The 25182-nt window shown below is 48.1% G+C and overlaps 1 protein-coding gene across 3 annotated transcripts; it reads left to right on the forward strand.

Moving 5' to 3' along the window:
- Nucleotides 1-857: 857 nt before the first annotated feature.
- On the forward strand, nucleotides 858-24271 carry smarca2 (SWI/SNF related, matrix associated, actin dependent regulator of chromatin, subfamily a, member 2). Of its 3 annotated transcripts, none has more exons than XM_037482203.2 (34): nucleotides 858-1005; nucleotides 2594-2851; nucleotides 3018-3147; nucleotides 3454-3819; nucleotides 3954-4055; nucleotides 4679-4931; nucleotides 5643-5769; nucleotides 6437-6610; nucleotides 6709-6882; nucleotides 7303-7473; nucleotides 7689-7739; nucleotides 8033-8163; nucleotides 8587-8644; nucleotides 8768-8865; nucleotides 9067-9217; nucleotides 10558-10721; nucleotides 11182-11248; nucleotides 11331-11441; nucleotides 12083-12325; nucleotides 13096-13209; nucleotides 14123-14227; nucleotides 14304-14390; nucleotides 14519-14565; nucleotides 15714-15880; nucleotides 16636-16799; nucleotides 16889-17116; nucleotides 17318-17395; nucleotides 17760-17978; nucleotides 18207-18433; nucleotides 19300-19405; nucleotides 19520-19621; nucleotides 20278-20404; nucleotides 20486-20604; nucleotides 22217-24271. In XM_037482203.2, exons 2-34 carry the CDS (start codon nucleotides 2624-2626, stop codon nucleotides 22244-22246), a joined length of 4719 nt encoding a protein of 1572 aa, XP_037338100.2. In that variant the 5' UTR covers nucleotides 858-1005; nucleotides 2594-2623; the 3' UTR covers nucleotides 22247-24271. The 3 variants fall into 3 exon arrangements, with proteins under 3 accessions (XP_037338100.2, XP_037338102.2, XP_037338101.2); XM_037482205.2 differs by having other exon boundaries at nucleotides 8771-8865; XM_037482204.2 differs by lacking the exon at nucleotides 858-1005 and adding an exon at nucleotides 1233-1617.
- Nucleotides 24272-25182: the final 911 nt, after the last annotated feature.

Raw genomic sequence — 25182 nt, forward strand, 5'->3', positions numbered from 1 at the left:
ACACAGCTACTGGGCCAGTTTACCGAGGCAACAGCTGGTCACTGGTGCCATCTTGTGTTCTCTTTAAGGACTTCCACATGTACGAAGAATCCAACAGTAGCTTTCAATTTAGAAAAGTGCACTGTCCAAATATTGCACAGTTGTTTTGAAACATTTGGAAACACGGAAAATATGGTGGCCACTCGCGTTCAGGTTAGTTTGATTGATGACATATGACATAGGGTCGGGGAAAAAACATCGAAAAACAAATAGTATACTGGCCTAGGATCTTATGAATCTAACAAACCAGGGTGGCAAAAATACAGTCGCAATACTACATACAAGTGGGGGTCAAAATGTTGCTTCAGTGAAAGTGCAGAAGTATTATTATCAATATGTGCCTGATGCACAGTTGAGTTCTTTAACCTCCAAAAATGTTTTATAGCCGTGTTTTAGAATTATTTGTGGGATTGTAAAGTGAAAAGTACGTGGTGGTAGCTAGTCGTAGATAATAGTTGAAATAGTCAGTCACGAATACCTCAAAATAAATGGTACTTTGTGGTACACCAGCCTACATCTAACAAAATGAATAGGATTTTGAAGAGCAGCAGCTTTCATTACCTATTTCCAGCTTACAATTGTGCTGTCAACCGTATTAAATAATTGCAAACATTTTTATTTAATCTGGCGTGACAATTTCAGAGTTTATAATAAACTGCACATCGTCTTGTTTGAATTAATGGCCACTTAACCAGAAACTTACAGTAATGGCTTCAGGGCAGCATCACGCCCATGAAACTGAACACAAATGATTGACGTGAGATCCAGCCAATCACTGGGCTCAAAGGACCGGATTTCCGGTGACATTGACAAATCAGTAATGGTCGAAGGAAGAAAAACTTCTAACATGTCAGCAAAACAACACCGAGGGGGAGTGAACTTTTGGGCAGCAGTCATATTTTGAAGAAACATTAACCTTATACGATATTGTACTCTTATCGTCTGCTGTTACCGTTCCGCCGAAAGGTAAATTGACCAACGGCGCGTCATCTGTTATAAAAAAACTGTCATGTAGCCAGCTGGCATTCAGCTAACCGACCAAACTTTCTATAACGGACACAGTTCGCTAGCTGGAGATTCTAGGTAGCTAGCAGTAGCTAGCAGCTATGCTAGCTAACGTCAGTTAGCCAAGTTCCCCTTCGATCGGGCGTAGCAGACCACCTCCCGCGTCCTGCTGGCTCGGTTCTGCGAACCCGCGTGCTTCTGAACGTAATATTAAAGTCGTTTTGGACCCCTTAACAATTCGCCAGGGTCGCGTCAGGCGCTTGACTTTCATCGGAGCATTGATTTTAAGCCTGCACATCCGCGATGGCCACCCGTTTTTTGGGGGAAGCCATGATCCAATCAGAGTTAGCCCAGGCGCTGGTTCTGCTAGGGAGATAAACACAGCGAGCTAGCGTTGCTGTAACGGCACGGGGGCGATGCGACTCATCGCGGTGGTTTTAACCTATTAATGCAACATGCATCCTGTTATATTTATTCGGTTCCTCGTCGCTGAATTGATCGATTGAAGAGCCGTCTGGTTATTTTTCTCCAGTTTGAAATGTGCCGTTGATCGGTACCGAGGCGCAGTCGTTGGTGGCTGATGACTCCCCCCCCCGCGGTACATGATCTCCCACATGGGTCTCGGTCTTATGCCTATGAATAAACACGTGTACGCTGTTAAACGTGAGGGGATCACGTCATGAGGGCTGTGGGCTTTGACAGCAGGAAGTAACGGACTGACAGTCCCCCAAAGGGACAGTGGAGGGACCAGATGTCCACTGGTCGCATAGGAGACATGTGTTTGTTTACTAGGCCCAGTGGTGGGGTTGTTTTTACAGGGAAATACATTCAGGTGTTTCTTCACGCTATGATTTACATATTTGGGGATTTGGGCCTAAAGGCAGTGGTGACTGGAGAGAAGTATTGGAATCATTAATTAATTCAGATATTGAAGGGTCAGTCTCTATCACGTAGCCTCAATCTGTTGAGCCAAATATTTCTAGATTAAATGGGTCATTTTTCAAAGTTGTTGTTTTTCTTTTTTTGTTTGTCAATCTATCTACAAAATGATGAGCCTACAGACTATAAATAATCTATTAACACCACTCAATCAAATTAGTACTTTCTATGCCTTCATGATAACGGGGTAATACATGGATGTTAGCCAATGTCAAGTCTCTGTTTGATCACGTGATGAGACGTTACAATCTACGGTGCATCCTAAACGTTCACAATAGAACAGCTAAAGTTGGGAAGATATATATATATATATATGTATATATATATATATATATATATATATATATTTTATGTTGTGTGTGTGCACTTAAAGCAGCTAAAGTGACACTAGCCTGGTTGTCTAGACTTAAGCAATGTAACCTATTCAATGTGATAAAGGCTTCTTTTTGTTAATACGACAATACTTTATTTGACTAATTTACTATATTTCATACATGAAATGCAACTCAGAAAGTTAAAGAGCTTATACCACAGTTTAAGATGTTATGGTGGAAATTTACTACCATTGTTTTCATGGCTCTAAATTCTCCCTCCTCTCTCCCCCATGAAGCTGTCTGGTATGCTCCCAGCAGCTCAGTAGATGTCCACCCCTTCAGACGCGGCAGGTGGAATGTCACATCCTGGCCCTTCCCCGGGGGCAGGTCTGTCCCCGGGGCCCATCCTGGGCCCTAGCCCTGGACCGGACCCCTCACCGGGCTCTGTTCACAGCATGATGGGACCCAGTCCTGGACCTGGGACACCCAACGCTTCCCACGGCATGCAGGGACAGAGTGAATACTCTCAGGATGGCATGTATCCCATGCACAAGGTACAGTGTGCTGTTTAGGGTCTCGTGGTGTCTGCTTATTGTTGAGTACGAACAGCCCACCGGCAGTGGCATGGCGATCAGTCCTCGGGTTTTGATTTCAGGGTTTACAGAGTATGGTCTGGGGTCAGAATGTGTCTGAATGTTCTTCATCTTTTTCTGCTCCCAGACGATGGAGGGGATGAACGAGAAGAGCATGGCAGACGCGATGCACTTTGGCCACATGAAAGGTGTGGGGATGAGATCTCTGCACAGCGGCATGGGGCCTCCGCAGAGTCCCATGGACCAACACAGCCAAGGTCTCCTATCGATTATGGATCTTTTAATTATAGTTTAACTCGTTTCCACTTAAAGCAAACCCTCTTCACAGTTTGCACATACCTCCAGATTATAATCAGGTCAATGAAATTGTGATTATTCCCACTCACACTGTTTTATTTTAATGTCTTAATCGGTTCAAAGAGTAAAACTAAATATTGCATTGACAATAAATAATTTAAGCGATTTTAACCCCCTCAAGTGACTTTGTATCAGAGAAAAACGCATGTTGGTTTTCTCTTTATTAATCAGGTTCCTCCACTGATGTGATTTCTCCTGTACTGTAGGATACATTTCCCCCCATCCATCCCCCATGGGTGTCCATGAGCACGCTTCTAGTCCCATGTCAGGAGGTGGGGGGCCCACACCGCCCCACATGCCTCCCTCCCAGTCGGGCCCCATGATGCCCTTGGACCCCCAGTCCGCCGCCCCCAACATGGGCCAGCAGCCTCGGGGACCTTCAGCCTTCAGTCCGGTGCAGCTGCAGCAGCTCAGAGCTCAGATCCTGGCCTACAAGATCCTCGGGCGGGGGCAACCACTGCCTGATAACCTCCAGCTGGCTGTCCAGGGCAAGAGGAGTCTACCCACAATGCAACAGCAGCAGCAACAGCAGCAGCAGGCACCTAATGCTAGTCCTTACAACAGGCCTCCAGGTGAGAAGACGCATCAGAGTCCAGTTTCAGTTTGTACTGATATGAATGAGAGAGAAGCGGAACCATTCCGTCACATGCTCGCCACGTATGAACGTCACCGTATAATCATTCCTACCTTGTTATTGTGTTGTAAGGTATGCCCATGGCACCTTTGGGTGGCCCCCAGTTGAGTCCCTGCCCCACCCCCACCATGCAAGGACACAATCCAAGCGCGGGGCCCAAGCCTTGGTCTGACGGTGAGTCCGAGTGAGCGATTACATCAGGTTCTCTTTGAAGGGCGGCGAGCTGAGAATCCGTTTGAAGCCGTCATGGACGGCGTGGAAAGATGATGCAATCTGGAGGGGGGGGCGGTGGTGAAGTCAATTACCCTTTGGGATCAGCTTTATAAAGTTCCGTTTCAATTTTAGCATTAAAACTAGTTTTCTTTGATTTCCAAACTTTTGAAGTGCGTTATTTCTTTAATTCATAAATATTTCTTATAAACATTAGACGTCAAGTCAAGGTTCCCAGGTGGAAAGATTGTAGCTGTCAATAAAATTGAAGGGTTGACCGACCTCTGAAATATTTTATTCATTGACTGTAGCGCAGAGTTCAAACACAACGCTGGGTCTCTGCATCACACGCACTTATCGACACACACGTGCTCAAAGTTTTTGTTAGTGAATCAAAAGCTGGAAAAACTGTTAATAAATGATATCAAGTTTAAATAAAGGTTTGACTCTGACATAATATTACAAATCAATAGGTGTGGGTATTATTCAAGGAATAGAGATATAGACATCAAAATAACTGCTTAGTGATGTTCATGAAGCCTGTGTGACCCCCCAGTGACCCGCTTACACCCGCCTTTGGTCTCCAGGTCAGGTGACTGAAAATCCAGCCAACCCTCAGAAGCACCTCCCCCCCGCCCCCAGCGGACGGCCGTCCCCCGTGCCGCCGCAGGCCTCGGCCCTGCCGGCCGGGCCCCCCATGCCGGGCGGCTCTGTGACCCCCCAGCCCCCGGGGCAGCAAGTGTCCCCCATGCTCCAGTTGCAGAAGCAGAACCGCATCACGCCCATCCAGAAGCCCCAGGGCCTGGACCCAGTGGGCATCCTGCAGGAGAGGGAGTACAGGTAACCGTTTAGTTTGATACATCGCAACATGACAACTTTCTTTGATTAGTGAGCAGCATTTACAAGATTTCAGGAAACAAAGGAACTTTTTTACTGCCGGTTTTTGGAGCCCCGGAAAAAAACGCCTCTCTGGTTCGTAATAATCTTTAAGTGAAGTACCTGTAGTACGAAGCCCACGGGTCTTTGTCATGTAAGGCTTCATGCAACTTTAAGCCTCTGGTATCGTATTTTGATGATCTCTTCTTCAGGACCCCACCCCGACCTCTCGGCCCCCCCCCGCGGGGCCAATTAGAGCGCCCGAGAGCACGAGGCCCGGACACCGTCGGAATGAAACACAAGTTTGTTTATTAATGATAAACATCGCGGGCAGTTGAGTAATCAAAACAATAAAGGCAGAGCTTATGAATTATTACAAGTCATAACCCTCGATGGGGGGGGGTTCGAGGGGAGGAGAAGCTGCCTGAGAAGATTACAAAGTACAAGCTGTTTACAATCTGGGTTTGGATTCTGGTGAAAAGACCTCTGAGCGGGAGTCGCACTGAATCCTAAACCAGAGAAAGCAAGTAAACAACGTAACCCAAACAAAAAGGGCGGGACGAGGCTTTGTTGTTGATTGTCACTTTGAACACAAACACCGTGATTCGGATCTCTGGAGTCTTCCCGTGTTCACGGTTTGAGACGTGTTCCCCCCCCCCCCCCCCCCCCGTGCAGGCTGCAGGCTCGGATCGCGCATCGCATCCAGGAGCTGGAGAGCCTGCCGGGCTCGCTGCCCCCCGACCTGAGGAACAAAGCCACGGTGGAGCTCAAAGCGCTGCGTCTGCTCAACTTCCAGCGGCAGGTACGCGGCGCCGGCTTCCTTTCATTCTCACTGGGACGCCATCTGCTTAAAGTCTTTTTACCCAGGACGCCTCGCAGTTGATTTCATCTTCCTCCTCCTGACGTCGAATCCACACGGCAGGTGTTGGTTCCCCACCCCCCCCCTCGAGGGTTTCAACCGTGTGAACTATTTCAGTTCCTCCGCCGCCAAAAACGGATGAAAGAAGGATTTCAGAAATGCAATTTGCTCAGATTTGCTTTCTAGTGATACCTCGACAGATCACTTGTTGAAAAAAAAAGTACACTACACATTTTATTCAGGCAGCGCTTTTAATGAAAATAAAAAAACAGCAATAAAAGCACAGATCACAGAAATAGAGCATCTTTAGACAAGTAATACAAAACGTTAGAGGGTGAGAGGAATCTTAAATGTGTGTTTTTTTTTTTTTTTTTTGAAGTAGGAATACACAACTAAGACGCATTTGTTACAGGTGCTAGTGTGTAATAAATATTGCAGAATGACTTAATCGTCTTGTAAAATCTTGTAATTGATTTACAAATAAATCTATTTTTAATTCCTTCAATACTATCAAGCTTTTAACAGCCTGGACTCCTCTGGTCGTTCCTGGCTGTAATGATTCCTCACAAGCTGCCCTTCCACGTATCATTTGTTGACGTCTCCCCTCCAGCTGAGGCAGGACGTGGTGGCGTGCATGAGGCGGGACACGACCCTGGAGACGGCGCTCAACTCCAAGGCGTACAGGCGCAGCAAGCGGCAGACGCTGAGGGAGGCTCGCATGACCGAGAAGCTGGAGAAGCAGCAGAAGCTGGAGCAGGAGAAGAAGCGCCGCCAGAAGCACCAGGTGATCGCTCGCTTGACAGTGGACTACCAGAGGTGGAAAAAAAAAGGGACTATTGGAAAATGACGAACAAGTTCTGCGTTTTTTTTTTTTTTTTACAGGAATACCTCAACAGCATCCTGCAGCACGCCAAAGACTTCAAAGACTATCACCGCTCGATGTCCGGCAAGATGCAGAAGCTCACCCGAGCCGTCGCCACCTGGCACACCAACACGGAGCGGGAGCAGAAGAAGGAGACGGAGAGAATCGAGAAGGAGAGGATGAGGAGGCTGATGGTAAAGGGGCCGAGAGAATCTACACACACACACACACACACACATCCCATGAATGTTATTTATTATCAAGTATCAGCTCAGTACATCGCCGGCACTTTACACAGCAACTACAATTAATAACTTAAAAATGTCAGTGACAATTGATCCAACAGTTATCCTCTCAATTAATCAATTAGTTGTTTGGAATTCAAATTCCATAAAATATCAATCAGCGTTTCCGAGATGACGTCTTCAAATGTCTCGTTTTGTTCACAAATCAAAGATATTCAGGTTTGGAGAAAAGATGAGAGAATTGAGAATCAACTCAGACGTTTAAATTGATTGACAGTTTTTGATGAGCTTTGTATCTGTTTTCATATGAACTTTAACAGTCATTCCCGACAGTGACCCAGCATACCGTGTTTACCCCCCCCCCCCCAGGCAGAAGACGAGGAAGGCTACCGTAAGCTGATCGACCAGAAGAAGGACAAGCGGCTGGCTTACCTGCTGCAGCAGACGGACGAGTACGTGGCCAACCTCACCACGCTGGTGTACGAGCACAAAGCGGCTCAGGCCGCCAAGGACAAGAAGAAGAAGAAGAAGAAAAAGAAGGTGAGAGCAGGAATGGGCCGGTGGGGGTCATTCACACAAAAGTAAACAACCACTTTACTTAACGTAAAACTGTGACATTGCACACGACCCCACGTGACCCCGGGGCCCTCCAGGTGGAGAGCTCCTCCTCGGTGGCAGAATGGGGGAAGCTGTGCTGAGAGATGACATGATGACATTTGTGATCAGCTGAATGGGTTCATGTGCTTGATGTCTAGAAGGACGTTGGAGACGGTGAAGGCACCAGCGCCATCGGGCCGGATGGAGAGGTGAGTCGGAGACCTTCTAACATCATGTTTCTGCACTTCTGCTCCGGTAGAAAGTCAGATCACACTTTAAATATCCATTCAGAGGCGTGATGCTAACTCCTTAAATCATAAATCAGTGCCTGCAGCTTCCCAAAGGCTCTTCATTGTCTTCCTTTCATCTCAGAAATGGATATGATTATGTAACAACAATCGGTTACAGGTCAATGGATCCGATCATTGATGCCCATAGGCCTTTGTATTATACGTAGCATTAAAGACAGCGACAGTAAGGAGCTCTTCTCTGTGTGCTGCAGCCGCTGGATGAGAGCAGCCAGATGAGCGAGCTGCCCGTCAAAGTCATCCAGACGGAGACCGGCAAAGTCCTGCAGGGGACGGACGCTCCCAAGTCCAGCCAGCTGGAGGCCTGGCTGGAGATGAACCCCGGGTGAGCAGGAGACGCCACGCAACGTTATCTTTGCATTTCAGAAAAATGTCCCCTTTTTCACAGTTGATTCACCTGCGCTGTTCACACACAAGTGACCAGAAGCCTAGTCGTATTTGACTCATGCTTTTGTTTACCCTTGGCTGAGGCCCCGTGTTTCCAGCATTGTGACGATATTTAATCAGAGAGTGCAGTTAGTGACAGCCTGATCTCCATGGTAGCCGGCAGCTTGGCTGGCGTAGCAGCAGGGGGCGGGGCTTAGCAAGGGGTCAGTTGTGTTTGCAGGCATGCCGTGGTCTTTAGAAAAGGTTAAAATCATCAAGGATTGCTGCCGTCTTTTAATTCCGCTCACAGGGTTTTTATGCCTGACTGAATTGCTGTAACTGTTCTCCCCGTCTCTCCTCGCTCTCCTCCTTTCCAAACCAGCTATGAAGTCGCCCCGCGGTCCGACAGCGAGGAGAGCGGCTCCGAGTTCGAGGAGGAGGTGAGTGACTTTGTCCCGAGGAGGACACAGACAGTGAACACTGTCACCAGAGTCCAGCAGGGGGCTGTAGCTGTATGCACGTTGGGGAGGCCTCATGTCGTGTCCTGTACTTTGCCCTGCGAGGAGGAAGAGGGGGGGACCAAGGCAGACGCGGAGGACGAGAAGATCATCGACCCCAACGGCGTGGAAGTGTTTGTGGCGGCCGCCAACAAAATTATCGAGTAACGTATTGCATTCGTATACTTTCCACTCCACACTCTTTCTATAGAGTCTAATAAAGTTTACGGTCCACTTGTTAACTTAAATGTTCTCTGTTGGATTTGGCTTTTATGACCAAGTGGTCATTGTTTAAAAAAACTACAGCAAACATTGAAGCTTTCAAAGCTGATTTCCAACGATCTCACCTCTTCAAACACGCCCAGGTCGTCCAAGCAGGACGTGGACGACGAGTACAGCGTCCCCGCCGGACAGACCAGCTCCCAGTCGTCTTACTACGGCGTGGCCCACGCCGTCATCGAGAGGGTGGAGAAGCAGTCGTCCCTGCTGATCAACGGCACACTCAAACATTACCAGGTATGCCTCCTTTCATTCCTTTACGCTTCTTTGTTTTTCACTTTTTTGATCTACATTGTGTTTGTATCAGAGGAGGAGATGTTAGAGGGTGGGTTGCATGGTGCGTTCAAGCTCTACTCGCTATTTTTTAATAATAATTGAAGAATTTAAATCTATATTTCATATTACATCTTAATCTTCTCAAAATATCAAATTATGCACAGAAGTTCTTAATAATTAAATGTAGCCATCCAGACCAGGCAGTTTACTATTAATTTACCGAATGCTGTACGGTGACAGATATCGGATGCATTTAATGATAGTGACAGAAGCCCCCCCCCCTCCCCCTCCCCCCCGGTCCAGCCATAATCCCGTGTCCCCTGCAGCGAGAGGACACGGCAGTGAAAGACGGCGTCTTACCGGAGATACGGGGCTGGTAATTGGATGCTGCGACCATTTCTTCTCCTCCAGTCAGGCTGCAGACCGAGCACTCCTCTGATTTATGGTGTGCGATATTGTGGCAGCTCCTCGGGGGGAGGGGTGAGGGGTGTGAGGGGGGAGGGGGGTGGGGGCTGCAGCGGTGTGAGCTGTACGATAATTGGATCAATTGTTGCCTGTAACAAACCCCAATTAATTTACACGGGGCAATTCTCACTCATTTCTGGTCAGTTTTACCCCCCGTCGGCCTCGTTAAGGTGCAATTAGCCCCCCCGCCCCCCTCCTTAGCCAGTAATTGGCCGTGCTGCTGCGCGGGCCCTCGTGCCGTTTTGGCAGGGTGTGAAAAAGAATTTACATCACGTTACACCTTAGTTGAGCTAATAAATAACTGACAGCTTTATGAGGTTGTCCCGTCTCTGTCGAGGTGTTTATGGGATCAAATGACGCCATTATTATTATAATTGCTGTTAGACAAGCGGAGGAAAATATGATCAAACCTGAACTTTGAAAAAACTCTCACCATAAATTACAAGTCAAAGCCAAATCCTCTGCTGTTCAGCTCCTCAGTGGGGAGGATTTTAATATTTTCTTCATTTCGTGTGAGAGCACATATAAACACACTATTTCTCTAGACTATGATCTCTCAGAAGATAAAAGAGGCGGGCGACATTTGAGGAGAGCGAGCGGGACGCTGTGTTTTCCTGTTTTTAGTATTCACATCGTCACGCCTGCCCTTCTGAACGAGCTGTGTCTCTGGCAGCTCAACATTTAGCCTCTTTGACGTGTAATTAGTCCTTTGTGTCCTCCATGGTCTCCTCAAACACCTCAAGTGCTCCCCCCCCCCCCCCCCCCGTTTGGGTCTGAGCGGCTCCGGAGAAGCTCTCACAGCCGGCGTGCCTTTTGTCTCTCTGTGTGTTATTCAGGTTCAGGGGCTGGAGTGGATGGTCTCCTTGTACAACAACAACCTGAACGGCATCCTGGCCGACGAAATGGGCCTCGGCAAAACCATCCAGACCATCGCCCTCATCACCTACCTGATGGAGTACAAGAGGATCAACGGGCCCTTCCTCATCATCGTGCCCCTCTCGTCAGTACTCCTCCGACGCAGCTCACCGCTCAGCCCTTCTAGTGCCAACTGACCTCGTGACATCGGGGCTAAAAACCACCCATGATGCCACATGCTGTAGGAGACTCTGTTATGTTAGAAGTCTCACTGGCATCCATCTTCCTTTAGTGGTTTTTTAAAGCTTTTTCATCCTTCAATGCCTTTGCACCATTAATCCCTTTAAATAAAGGTGAACGACCCAATGTCCCACTTCACCTAATTAATTTATACCTTTTTTGTGGCATTTCACGACTTAAAGGGTAAGAGGGGGCGAAATGGGTCTTCTCTTTATCATGTGAGCTCATGGAAAGCATGGAGCATGTTGGCGATTTAAACTCTTAATAACATTGTACATTGTTGGAACAAAAGGAGTCACGAGTGCAGAGCGGAGCCCCCCAAACGACGTCCTGTTTGCTGATTCCTCCTCCTCTCTCTGTCCCAGGACTCTGTCCAACTGGCTGTATGAACTAGAGAAGTGGTCGCCCTCTGTGGTCAAAATCGCCTACAAGGTAAGAATCTCGCTTCGCGCCTTGTTGCAGTGGAACTCTTTAGTTTTGACTCCCGACTGACGCTTTTCTCCGTGTGTTTAAGGGCACCCCCGTGCTGCGCCGGGGGCTCGTGCCTCAACTCCGCAGCGGGAAGTTCAACGTGCTGCTGACCACCTACGAGTACATCATCAAGGACAAGAACATCCTGGCCAAGGTGGAGGAACTGCATCCACTCGAAAGCGCACACACACACACACACACACACTCAGCAGAATTGGTTTAAACGTCTCTTGAACTAAAGTCTCTTGACTTTTAAACCGGTTCTTCGTCCTGCAGAGAGTCTTTGGGCGGACCAACCTGCTCTCAAGCACAGCACTTGATCGACAGATACGACGGGGGGGGGGGGGGGGGGGGGGGCTTTACATCGAGCAGCTTCACAGCATCTGGGAGATTAGAAGGAAAAGACAGTCTGCTGTGTGTTGTGCTCTTTTAATGACGGGTTCTTTGTGCGAGCCACAACGGGGGCGTGACCGTGGAGCCCCCCCCGTCCTTTCTTCTCATTCAGCCCCTTTGAGCAGCCACATGTCGGGGTCGTGCTTAATTAGCCGTCGGCGCTGTGCGTGCACACAGCCGGGGCTGCAGGGGACTCCGTGTGGTTGTGATGCCGCCGTGCAGCGCGACGAAGGGAGGTCACTCGAAGACGCTTTGCTTCGGATGGGAGGCGCTCCACAGAGGGGGCGTGAACTCAGCAGCGTTGTGTTGTGCGTGTGACTCACTGCAGTGGGAACTACCTCGGAGGCGCTTGATGATCATCCCCGCGTCGGTCAAACGTCTCTCCTCTCCGCTCACCCGCAGATCCGCTGGAAGTACATGATCGTGGACGAGGGCCACCGCATGAAGAACCACCACTGCAAGCTGACGCAGGTGCTGAACACGCACTACGTGGCGCCGCGCCGCCTCCTGCTCACCGGCACGCCGCTGCAGAACAAGCTGCCCGAGCTGTGGGCGCTGCTCAACTTCCTGCTGCCCACCATCTTCAAGAGCTGCAGCACCTTCGAGCAGTGGTTCAACGCCCCGTTCGCCATGACGGGGGAGCGGGTACGTACGGACACACAACCCCCCCACCCCTCCACAGTACAGTGCTCCACTGAAAAAGAAGAGTTTCAAGGCATAAGACATCATTAATATGGTTATGATTCCCCACAGCGAAGGTCAGAGAGAAATTAGCATTTTTACCAGCGATTAACTTGTTTTGTTTTCGCCCACACGGTCTGATAGCTTAACGCCCCCCCCCCCGCCACCCCCCCGAATGGCCTCCCGCCTGCAGCAAGGAACCCAATATGCTGTAAAAAGAAAGGCTTCGTTTCTCAACCCCGTAACTCTCCCTCGGCTCTTAAACCTTTAAACCTGCTGGTTTCAGGGTCGACTCACTGAGAGGAAAACACAACTCATAGAAGCCGAGGTGATGGAACGTATTCTTAGCTCATCTCCTGCGTTCCTACGGCTTCTTAACGAGGCCGCTGGGCTCAGGGTTGCTCTTGTTGACAGACAGCAGCCGTATTTCCACGCGGCGCAAATACAAACATTCATTTAAACACAGTTTAAAAAACCTTCCGCGTCGTTTTCATCCAGTGAGACGGACGCACACGTGTCCCGCTTGTCAATCAGCTCGTCAGCTCCTTCTTTTGGGGGGGGGTGGGGGGGGGGAGGCTTCTGGTCGTGAATGCCGCTCAGTGTGTGTCTTTCTGTGTGTGTGTGTGTGTGTGCGTGACCTTCTTGTGTATCGCGGCCTACGCTGCAGTTCTAAGGTCGCGTCACGCGCTGACGGCAGCGTTTCGTGTCGCATTTTGTTCTCTTGACGCGTCCAGGTGGACCTGAACGAGGAGGAGACCATCCTGATCATCCGGCGCCTGCACAAGGTGCTCCGCCCCTTCCTGCTGCGCAGGCTGAAGAAGGAGGTGGAGTCTCAGCTGCCGGAGAAGGTGAGACTCTGATATCAAAGGCAGCGCGCTGTTTTTCATTAAGTCGGTGTATTCCCGTGGCTTCGGTTAATATCTTCTGCAGAGAAGCGTCCTCCTAGAAGCGGGGGCTCTTATCTCGTAGTCACGTACAACCTTTTTTAATTGAAGCCTCGGTTGCACAGCCTTTGACACCCTTGAAATGAAACACTATTTACTACTTAATTAATTACTGTGCCCCGTAGCCTTGTGACTGCTTGAGCCAGCGACACACAACACAACAGAATTATTGGAGGTCTTTCATCCAACCTTCTCCGTGCTGCTGGTTTGAACACCAACGGCGAGGCAGCCAATGAGCGGCGATACGAGCAGTCGTTGGCGAGTGGTTTCGGCATCGCCGCCCGGCCGGCGCCGATTTCCCAGAAGCATCTCGAAACGATTCCACCCGAGTCTCCAGAAAGCTTCTGAGCAGACGAGGCTCCGAGAGGGAATGTCAGATGGACCGTTTGATTTCAGTTTCACGCTGAAAGGCTCAAAACCCTAAAATCCATAAAGGGATGCACGCAGTCTGCTTTTAGAAAATGTGCTTTTACGCTGCCTGGGCCTCACTGTGTGTAGTTACACACACACACACACACACACACACACACACACACACACACACACACACACACACACACACACACACACACACACACACACACACACACACACACACACACACACACACACACACACACACACACACACACACACACACACACACACACACACACACACACACACACACACACAGTCAAGGTGCTGCTCTCCCAAACAGTCACATGAATTTTTAAGACTGTTTACTGCACATTAAGATCATTTTTCATACTGAACCATTCCATGTTCCGCACCGGGCCTCATTACTCCACCTCTCACGCCGCCGTGGTTCCCGCAGGTGGAGTACGTGGTGAAGTGCGACATGTCAGCCATTCAGAAGGTCCTGTACCGCCACATGCAGAGGGGCATCCTCCTCACCGACGGCTCTGAGAAGGACAAGAAGGTAAGCGCGCCGCGCCGCCCCCTCGCTCTCCTCTCTCACTCGTTGGGGTGGCGTTTGACCCGCTTGGTGTCCGCAGGGCAAAGGAGGAGCCAAGACCCTGATGAACACCATCATGCAGCTGAAGAAGATCTGCAACCACCCGTACATGTTCCAGCACATCGAGGTGGGTGTGTGTGTGTGTGTGTGTTTATGCCCTTTTGTGGCAGATTTGATTTCGTATTAAATGCAAAGATGCAAAGCTTTGCTGAAGAGACACTTGTTATTTACACCAGTGGTGTTTTTGTGTTGTAGGAGTCTTTTGCTGAGCACTTGGGCTTTCCAGGCAATGTCATCAGTGGGTAAGTAAAAACAAGTAAAAACAAGAGATTATTTCCATCCCTCAATGCTATTGAGCATTGGAAGAGAAATAACTGTGTCTTCAAAATTTTACAAACAAGGGTTATTTATTGGTTTGGTAACACTTTATTTTATTGTCTGATATTAAGCCCCAAATAAAGACAACAGTTAGTTTATAAAACCCTGGTCAAATACATGAATGTGTCTATGGTTCTAATGGGTCTGGTTCCTGATAACTTCATTCATCCACATTGATTTCTTTGTTCCGGTGTGTTATCATTAAAGATTTAGATACGGCTTATTAATGTTTTACAGGGAAGGGCCTTGCTTTTCTACTTTCTGCACGTCGACAAGATTGTTGGTCGAGACAGAGACTTTTATTATTATATCTGTGTATTACTCCTCTATTTGTGTATTTCTGAGTACAGCCAGGAACAAAAGAATATAAGTATATTCCCAACATCAAAGAAAAGGAGGATTATTAAATGACTGTTATTATTGTATTTTCTCCTTAGACTCTCTTTACACCCACCACATTATGTATATATACATATATATATATATATATATATATATATATGTATATACATGCTGCTGTTTTATTCTGCCCAACGTGCAGTGAATAAAAGAAGATCATTTGCATGATTTCTAATCAATGAGGAATCTTATAATGCATAAATTACACACACGCAGAGTATGTTGTTTGTCTGGACCTTTGGCGATTAGCCAGGAACGTGACTCTCTTGTTAATCGATCTCAAATGCTTTACAAGAGAAACAATTTAGACTATGTGCAGGAAGGAGATAAGACAAGTTTATTTATGTTGCACGTTTCAGCCACACGGCCTCTTAAAGTGCTTTAAACTAAACACCAAAATCCTTGAAACAAAGTGCAAAACCTTCGAAGGTAATTAAATTCAATCAATCAAGAGCAAAAACAACATTTAAAAAAGGATAAGAGGGGTAGAAAATACATCTTTATAAGTAAAGTGCACCGTGTGATACGGATCATTATTGGACTTAATTAAAAGGCAGCAGCACACGGCTCCTTTACTTAAACAGTTGAAGCTTCACCGAGCCTGACTTTAATGATCAATAACCACCTCACAGGGATATCATTTTCCTCTTTTTGCTCCGTCACCTCCACCCAGACTGGAGCTGTACCGAGCGTCGGGGAAGTTCGAGCTCCTGGACCGCATCCTGCCCAAGCTGCAGGCCACCAACCACCGGGTGCTGCTCTTCTGCCAGATGACCACCCTCATGACCATCATGGAGGACTACTTCGGCTACCGCAACTTCCAGTACCTGCGTCTGGACGGTGAGCCCACAGCGGTGATCCTGGCCGGGTCGGCCCTCGGGTCGCAGAGCGGGTCATCTCAAGGGCTCCTTCAAAGGAAGGAGCGCCATTAGCGGCGTTAACGTTAAGTTTAAGCCCGTTTTTTACCCCACTTTGTAGCAATAAACTAGTGAAGGGTTTGTGCTGCAATAAAGCCCGTAGAACTCGACTGAAGGTTTTAATAAACAATACAATGTGGGGTCTTGGCTCGGACTGCATACAAGAAGCGGACAAAGTTTCCATGGCGACCACCATCGTCTGGTGGGCGGATGTTTTGAAGCCTCGGGTTGGGCGCTGCTAATGTGGAACTGTATAACAAAGGGAGCAGAAATCAATGTGGAAATTGAGACCACGAACTGAGTCAGTGTGTCGTGAATCAGGATTTTGGAGCGAATGGAATGTTGAAAGAGAAACACGCCGAGTGGGAGAAACCAGAGTTAATTAAACGTTGAGGATTGTTTCAATCAACTCGCTCACGTAATTGGTATCCATTCATCCACGAAGACTTAGAACTAGAGATTGAGACCATAAACTCATGTTTAGAACGTGAATAAATCAAGAGAGGAGTGGAGGGGTTTGAGCACCAGAGGAGCCGCCCCCTGGTGGTCGGCGGAGAGAATGCAGCTTCAAGAAAGATGCTGTGACGTGACGGATGGATAGACCATCTACTTTTTAGTGGTCCAATCAAATACAAAGGCTAAAAACATCCCGTTCCACTGTGATATGTCACCTTTCAGGAACCACCAAGTCGGACGACCGAGCGATGCTGCTGAAGAAGTTCAACGAGGAGGGATCTCAGTACTTCATCTTCCTGCTCAGCACCAGGGCCGGCGGCCTGGGCCTCAACCTGCAGGCCGCGGACACCGTGGTCATCTTCGACAGCGACTGGAACCCCCACCAGGTCGGTCCCTCGGGCCCCAGGGCTTTGGGGGCGTTAGCGAGGGTTTGAACAGGAGGAGGGTGACCGCCTGTGTTTTCTGCGTCCTCCAGGACCTTCAGGCTCAGGACCGCGCCCACCGCATCGGGCAGCAGAACGAGGTGCGCGTGCTCCGCCTCTGCACCGTCAACAGCGTGGAGGAGAAGATCTTGGCGGCCGCCAAGTACAAACTCAACGTGGACCAGAAGGTCATCCAGGCGGGAATGTTCGACCAGAAGTCCTCGAGCCACGAGCGCCGGGCCTTCCTCCAGGCCATCCTGGAGACCGAGGAGCAGAACGAGGTCACCCTCATTCCTTATTCATTTTAGGAGGGAGACGAGGTGTCACATGTGAAAATAGCTCCTAAATGGATTTGATGCTCCTCAAGTTTAGGATACGATCAGAAAACCTTCACTTTTAATGTTGCACATTTTTCTCATGCAATCCCAGCTTTTTAATTGGTGTTTGATTGGTTTAAACTCTCCTTCCCAACATTTCTCCAGGAAGAAGATGAGATCCCCGACGACGAAACCCTCAACCAGATGATCGCCCGCAACGAAGATGAATTTGAGCTCTTTATGGTGAGAAAAGGCCGTCTTTCAGTCTAATCGGCGTCTAAATGGCAGACTGAGACTTTGTGGACTCAGAGAGGACAAGTCCGTCCCCCTGAAGAAGGACATGTTGTCCATCACCTCGTCAGCCGGCTTGAATGTTGTTCAGAGAGCTTTTCTCTTGTGCAGTAAGTGGCTGAATGCGTGCGGTTGGAGGTTCTGGTGGTTAATGGACGCGTGTTTGTGTGGGTCGGCTCTTGTAAGGTCACATAAGGTCGGGTGGTTACTAGTATTAATAACTCAGCCCCCACTGCGGGGGATTGTTTCCGATCCGTTTAATGGAAACATTGTACCATCATGTGTGTGTGTGTGTGCCCCCCCCCCCCCCCCGTAGCGCATGGACATGGACCGACGGCGCGAGGAAGCCAGGAACCCGAAGCGCAAGCCCCGCCTCATGGAGGAGGACGAGCTGCCCTCCTGGATCATCAGGGACGAGGCCGAGGTGGAGCGGCTCACGTACGAGGAGGAGGAGGAGAAGATGTTCGGCCGAGGGTCCCGCTGCCGCCGGGACGTCGACTACAGCGACGCGCTGACCGAAAAGCAGTGGCTGCGGGTAAAGGCTGAGTAGATGTGCATATATAAGTATACACTATACACATCTGGATATAACGCGGTACAACCTGTACATCTAAACTAAATCAACAACTCTGAGGCGGCGCGTTGGAAGTTTTCTTACTGTTTAAAGAAGCAGAAATGCGTCGGAAATGCTACGTGGGCCACCTGGTCCTCTCTGAGGAAGTCGACCCTTAAACTGTCCCCCCCCCCACCCCCCCCTTTCCAGGCCGTCGAGGACGGCAACCTGGAGGAGATGGAGGAGGAGATCCGGCTGAAGAAGCGCAAACGCAAGAGACGCCCCGACAAGGACTTCTCGAGCCGAGACGACGGGGGCTCCTCCAAGGCCAAGAAGAAACGAGGGCGTCCTCCAGCCGAGAAGCACTCGGCCAACCCCCCCAAGCTCACCAAGCAGATGAACACCATCATCGACACCGTCATCAACTACAGGGACGGGTAAGCAGCCTTAGTAGAGCGCACATACACACACACACACACACACACACACACAGGGTCTCCTGCCGCTTTGCATGCTGGGAAATGTGCATCCGACTTCACGCCCATTCTCAGAATGAGTTTTCTCAGTAACGGAGCTTCTTAACGCGCGGCTCCCCGCCGACACGAGACGAAACACAACCGGACCTCTCAAACGCAGCGGGCCGGGAAACAGGCGAGCGACTTGAAACGAGGACGCGGCGCTTCCTGGAAGTTAATAAACATCTCGTCAGCGGAGCGAAGCGCGCGGTGAATACAGATGTTGGAGCTGTCCGGCACACTTTCATTCATCAGCGCCTTCCCCGAAAGTCCGCGGTGGGCCTGCGTTCCCAGAGACGCTTGTTGCCATGACGCCGGGCCGAGACGAGTCTCGCCGACCGCCTCCTCGGTTGCACAGTTTGTGTCATCGGGGGCACTTTAGACAACGTGTTGCTGACGGGATGCTCCGAGGAGGCAAAGGGAGCCTTCATGCACATGTAGAAGGGTTTTTGATTCACGCGGGGGGGGGGGGGGGGGGAGAAAAGCCATTATTTTAGAGAACTACTTTAAGAAGCATCAATTTTTTTTTCATTTTTCAAGTGGAGGCGCCATATCGGGTGTCGCACTGGAGTTTTTCGGTGACTTTTCTTGCCAGTCAATTTAAGGTGAAGGAGGAGTGTTTTTGTGAGTCATCGACGCTTGGCCCCCCCCCCCCCAACACGCTCCTGGACCCATTCGACTTGTGTTGTGGGTTGAAATGGTCGTTTACACGCACACGCTCAATGTTAAATGAAAGTTGCGTTTGTCTTTGTAACAATGACTCGATGCCGATGGGTTGTGTTTCGCAGGTCCGGGAGGCAGCTGAGCGAGGTCTTCGTCCAGTTACCGTCCAGGAAGGAGCTCCCAGAATACTACGAGCTGATCAGAAAACCCGTGGACTTCAAAAAGATCAAAGTACGCCAACCGTTGGTTTATAATAACCAATAATAACGGGTCAAAGAGACCCTTAGAAATACGTCCACTTAGGAGAGCCGGTGATTCCATTGTAGTGTACTGATCCCGCTGCAGGACCGCGTGAGGAACCATAAGTACCAAGGGGTCGGAGACCTGGAGAGAGACGTGATGCTGCTGTGTCACAACGCGCAGACCTTCAACCTGGAGGGCTCCCAGGTCGGCCTCACGCACCACCACACGGCATCTTTAATTCAAAAGAAAATACACTTCCATTTCATTTTTCTCAACTTCATTTAGGATAAACATTTTTCAAATGCTTTGTTAGATTTGACTTGAAAAAGAGGAGAATATTTATTATTAAATGATTAAAACTTATATCTGACAATAAACATTGCAGGCAGCTTATTGAATTGAACGTTCTTTATTTGATTTAAAAGTGGTTCCAGAACTTTGCGTGAGGAAATTCTGCTTTGAACTTTAATCATGAAGCAATTATTTTGAGAGCGTAATTGTTACTTAACACTCTCTCCTTCCAGCTAATAGAACTCAAAGATGTATTACTGTTTTATACTCCATAGAAGCACATTGATCACTTTGTTTTGGGATGGTCTGAGAACACCAGACACATTTGAGACTCTGCTGGAGATATTTTCTTTCATTTCACAAAGCAAACGATGAAGTCGTTGAGCTGAAGTGATTTAAGTCCATAATACGAAGCTGACATTTTATGACACATCTTATTCCCACTCAAAGGTTTAAGGGTTTCCTCGGTAGCTGCAGAGCACGGCAGGTGTCCACTGATCATGAGTGGTGTTCACGTTCTCCCGTCTCCCTTATTTCACCCCCCCCCCCTCCCAAACACACACACACAGATATACGAGGACTCCATTGTGCTTCAGTCAGTCTTCAAAAGTGCCAGGCAGAAGATCGCCAAAGACGAGGAGAGCGACGACGACAGCGAGGAGGACGAGGAGGACGAGGAGGAATCGGAGGCCGAGGGTACGTCCTCTGCACGCCTCGGCGTTCTCTACCGAGGGACCCTGAGCATTCACCCCCTCGCTGTGCTTCCTTCCCCTTCAGCCAAGGCGGTGCGGGTGAAGATCAAGCTGAGTAAGGACAAGGGCAAGAAGAGGCAAAGCCGAGGGAAGGCCAAGCCGGTGGTCAGCGACGACGACAGCGACGAAGACCTGGACGACAACGTAGGTGGCGAAAAACACCAGCCGCCATTTTCTCTGTATTTCATGACTTGTCTCACGTGACAGAAAAGAGAAAATTACGGTCATTAACAGCTGATTGCAGGTAAAGTGTCGGTAGAAGAAAAAGAGGCCGAAATATAGGTACTTTGTTGCAGAATTCTTTTAGATGAGCACATGTAGATGTTCAAATGGTTCTTGGAGAGAAACTAACGGCGCTTTCACAGCGGTGAGTAACGGAGGTTTGAGGCAGTGAATTGAGATGCAGATTTGAAGACGTTTCACTTCTCTCAGCCGGCGGCTAGCAGGCGAGCTAACGCTACCTAAGCTGTCGTCTCTGTGGACGCCGTGTCCCCATACGAGACGTCAGAATGACGGCCGTGGGTCCGCAGAGGGGCTGAAGTCACACGTACCCGTCGGGTGACTCACTGGCGTCGGACAATTATCGTTTGCTTCAGCGCCGAGTGTCGGATATTAATGAGCGCTTTGAGTCCTTCTCTTGTTTGGCTTAGCGGAGGCTTTGCGTCTCCCATTGGTGTCAAAATGTCAAGTCGGAGTCGGTGAAGCACAGAAAGCTCCAAACTGTGGGAAGCTCCCCGAGTCCTTTTCACCAGACATGAAAAGCCTCCAATCCTCTAAATCAGAGCGAAGGCGGAGCATCGATGACTCAGCACCGACTTACAAAAACACGCTTTCCCCCCAACGAGAAAACATCACGCGACACGTGAAATAAAATCCCCCCCAGGGACTCTACCAGTGAGCACCCCCCCCCCCCCCCCCCCCCCCCCGTAAGACTGTATTCGACAGCTTCCTTTGTGTCCCATCGGCTCCTCACGCCGGCCGACGTCCCTCTCATCTGCTGCCAGCACGACAAACACCAGTAACGAGGACTCGGAGCCATGGCAACCACCACTTAGCACTCACTTTGACGTAATCAACGGCTAATTGATGCTCTTCTGCCGCCTCCCACACGCCACACACGTCTGATTAAGAGCAAACCTGGTGTTATTATATGCCTTCCTTCCTCCCTGTTGGATTCTGGTAGTTTCAAAGGGACAATCGGAGTGATTTTAAGCAGCTCACAACACTTAATCAGGTGCAAAGTCACCCAAAGAAAAGCATTTCAGTGAGATGCTGGCACTTTTTTTGATTTTGGGAAAGTGTCTTGTGAAGTGAAATAATACTTTTGCTTCTTGATGTACAGGCAGGAGATGAGTTTTCATATTCGATGTAACTTTCCGTCTTGTCGGCTCTAGATTCAAAATGTTCTTTAAAAGGTTGTTTAAGGTTATTTAAAATACCGGAATATGATATAAAATATGACATGTCGGTAGACAGGGGCTCCATCGGTCTGAATCCAGTTCATCAGCAGGAGTAATACATTTTTATATTCTATCCAGATAGTAAACCAACTGGGATCCGACATTCTTTCCCATCCAGCACAAGTTGGAGGAGTATTTTTTCAAATATAAATGTATTCTTAAACAGCTGGTTCAACATCTGTGGACAAAAGTCGCGTCCCTCGACAAAGAGTCCCCTTTGAGACTCGACAGTCGGTGCTTCGTCCTCTCTCCTCTTCCTCTTCGTCTTAACGCCTGCGATGTCCTCCTCTCTGCAGGATCAGTCGGACCGGAGCGACGATGACTGAAAGCGACAGACGTTCCATCGCCGCCGTTCAAGTTCATAGTCTGTATTCATTTTTACTTCATTTGTCCTCTTTGTGTATCTGTATCGTGTGTTTTGTCGCACCTTCCCCTACCAGCTTAGAAATGTATTACCAATAATCGATAAGCTACAGCAATACCAGTCTGCTTAAATTCCTGTTTTTAAGACCATTTTTTTAGTATATTTTTTAACTCTGTGCTTTTAAAGCTTATTCAAATTCTGTATGAAAAAAAATTGAAGAGAAAAAAGATTTGGTCGTGACATCCGCGCTTCTGCTTGATTTGTACCTGCTTGCTTGCACTTTTAGAAAATTAAATATTAATATTAACATTTTAAAAAATGTGTTATAAAAGCATAATTTGGAGAACCACTGGTGATCAAAAAGGCAATCATTAGAGTTTGGAATTTATCTTTGTAACTTGTTACAGTGCCAAATGTTCGAGAAATTGATTGTTTGCTAAACCCCTCCCCCCCAACCTGCCATTGTCCAATCATAGCCTAGCAACCGTAACTAAGCACAGTCTGACTTTCAAGTCAAGCTTTAGATTTCTTCAATTTACAAAGATGATAAAGCAAACCGTTAATCTGCTCGAAGGTTAACGGCGAATGTTTGATGGTCCAGTTTGTCCTGAGTTTGTCCTCCACATTCTGGAGACACTGAAAGGCCAAAAAGAGCTTCAATTACGAAAGAAACCCAAAGCTGCTTCATTAGCAGTAAGTCCTGACTCAAGGTCAACGTTAGCTCTCTCTTGGATTTATGGAAGTAAGAAATACAGACGCAGCAAACGCAATATACTAATAAATACTGTATGACATTTGTCAAACCCATTGACTAGTCCTCATTCTCCACACCTTTGCTCTTGTTACGTTAAACGTGACTTCACCATTAGCTTTAGCATCCGACTTTTAGCATGACATTACGCAATCCAGCAGGCTGTTTAGTGCACCTTTTTAAACTCTGTTTACAAACCTCTCTATTTGGAAACTGCTGGCTAGCGTTAGCTCGGCTAGCTAGCTGCTGGCTAGCTTTAGCTTGGATAGTTAGCCAAGGGTTAGCGTTAGCTCAGTTAGCTAGCTGCTGGCTTGCCTTAGTTGCCTTAGAGGTGGTTGTCAGCTGGAGATGATAAAGCCCACTTTTGTCTAAAATAAAAGACACCCTGTACGCCATTTCCACCAGTTTCCTTTTAAAAGTAAAGAACAGGATGCGTGACGGGCGTAGCAACCGTTACTATGAAGGGCGGGGCTTAGCAAACATTTAAATCTGAGAGTGTAAAACGTTTGTCTGGAGTCTTTATATATAACAAGGCAGCACAACACAATGACAGTTGTTGCTTGATGACTTAAAGCGATTCTTTGAGGTGGCCGTGAATGCTGGAGGCTTTTATTAAGTGAAGTGTAACTCACTTCATGTCGGTGAATCCATGTGTGTCATGTATCCTTTCCTATGATGTGTTGAAGTTGTCGTGTATCGGAGCCGATGCTCTGGACTTTGTTGTTATTGTTTTATTTGGGCTTTTATTCCTTGAGAAACAGGTCAGAGGGAAACCTCTTGTTTCGTGGAATAAAAACCAGCATTCATTGAAGCTAAAACGTGTCTCATTAAAAACGGTAAACAACAGATAATATTACAATGAAAAGTGTGATGGGATTAAAACATGTAACTTGAATGACATTAAACAGAGCAGTTCATTTAAAAAAATGTATTGATTTATGATTTATTTGGATTGAGGTATTCCTGTTTTAGTTTTGAGCCGACATTTTATTTGTTTGTATCTCATTTGTCGCATGAATTCTTTTGGCAATATAACGTGAACATGCAGATATAAATCTTTTTGTGTGTGTGTGTGTGTGTGTGTGTGTGTGTGTGTGTGACATGTGCTTGCCGACTCTCCATAAGTGTGACTTAATCTTTGCTTTCTTTGCACAGTGTCTTTGTGGTATCTCATAGCCCAGGGCAAATAAAATCTCACTGATTATCTGCACAGAAAATGGTTTTGCACTTTTTTTTTTTATCCCCCATCGTTGCTACACTGCTCATGAATTTTAATATATTAATCCCTCCATCAGCAAAGCACTAAAAGCCTTGAATTTCATTCAATTATTTTGTTAAAAGACCACTTTGTTGGTTAAAAAGCCTTTAGTAAGTTTAGAAATAGAACGTCTTAATTTCCAAATTGATGTTCAAACAAACTGAAACTTGCTATTGTCCCAAATAAAAGGATTTACACATCTCTAAAACTATTATATCAAAGCAGGTAGAACATTTGGTTCTGCCTCGTGCCGGTCCACTCTGCTGTGATTGGTTGTGTAAGTGGCTAACAACACATTCAATTTATATTTCTGCTTTTTGGTTGTCACATTTTTAGCTGCATCCAAATATTTGTAAATACTTCTCATATTGGAGCTGCAAAAATACCATTCACACCACACGCATTAACGCTGCCCAAATTATCTAAAAATGTGACCTTTTTGACCCCAAGTGATCCGCAGAGATGCCCGCATGGTTTCATGTTGGGGGGGGGGGGGGGGGGGACACCCTACTGTACAGCTGGCCCGACCCCTCACACTCCGCAGCACATCACAACAGCTTTCACCTTTTTGTGTCCGTGCCATTTTAAACAGAGCCGGACTAAGCCCAACAATGGCCGCCGCTCCTCTGCCCTCACATCTGCCCCCTTTGAAGTGCCGAGCTGTTGGGACAGACCTGAGCCCAGGAAGAGAGTGAGGGGGGGGGGGGGGAGTGGGGGGGCAAATTGGACGTTAAATCCCCGTCCAAACGCGGCAGAGACGTCAGCTGGACAGAGGGAAGAAAACAGCAGAGGAGGCAGGTGGCGGCGCGATCGGCGCGGCTCCTCTGAAGCTTTTGTCCCAGCGGCAGACGCAGGGTCCCTCCAACCGCCGGCCCATCATTCCAGGGGG

Source organism: Pungitius pungitius, chromosome 5 (assembly GCF_949316345.1).
Source record: "Pungitius pungitius chromosome 5, fPunPun2.1, whole genome shotgun sequence".
Lineage (NCBI taxonomy): Eukaryota > Metazoa > Chordata > Actinopteri > Perciformes > Gasterosteidae > Pungitius > Pungitius pungitius.

Bases quoted from the DNA above. Each gene is read 5' to 3' on its own strand.
- smarca2 (XM_037482203.2), top strand. From the start codon at position 2,624: ATGTCCACCCCTTCAGACGCGGCAGGTGGAATGTCACATCCTGGCCCT. The intron at 2,852-3,017 runs GTACAGTGTGCT...TTCTGCTCCCAG, and splicing joins GCATGTATCCCATGCACAAG to ACGATGGAGGGGATGAACGA. The intron at 17,979-18,206 runs GTAAAGGCTGAG...CCCCCTTTCCAG, and splicing joins CCGAAAAGCAGTGGCTGCGG to GCCGTCGAGGACGGCAACCT.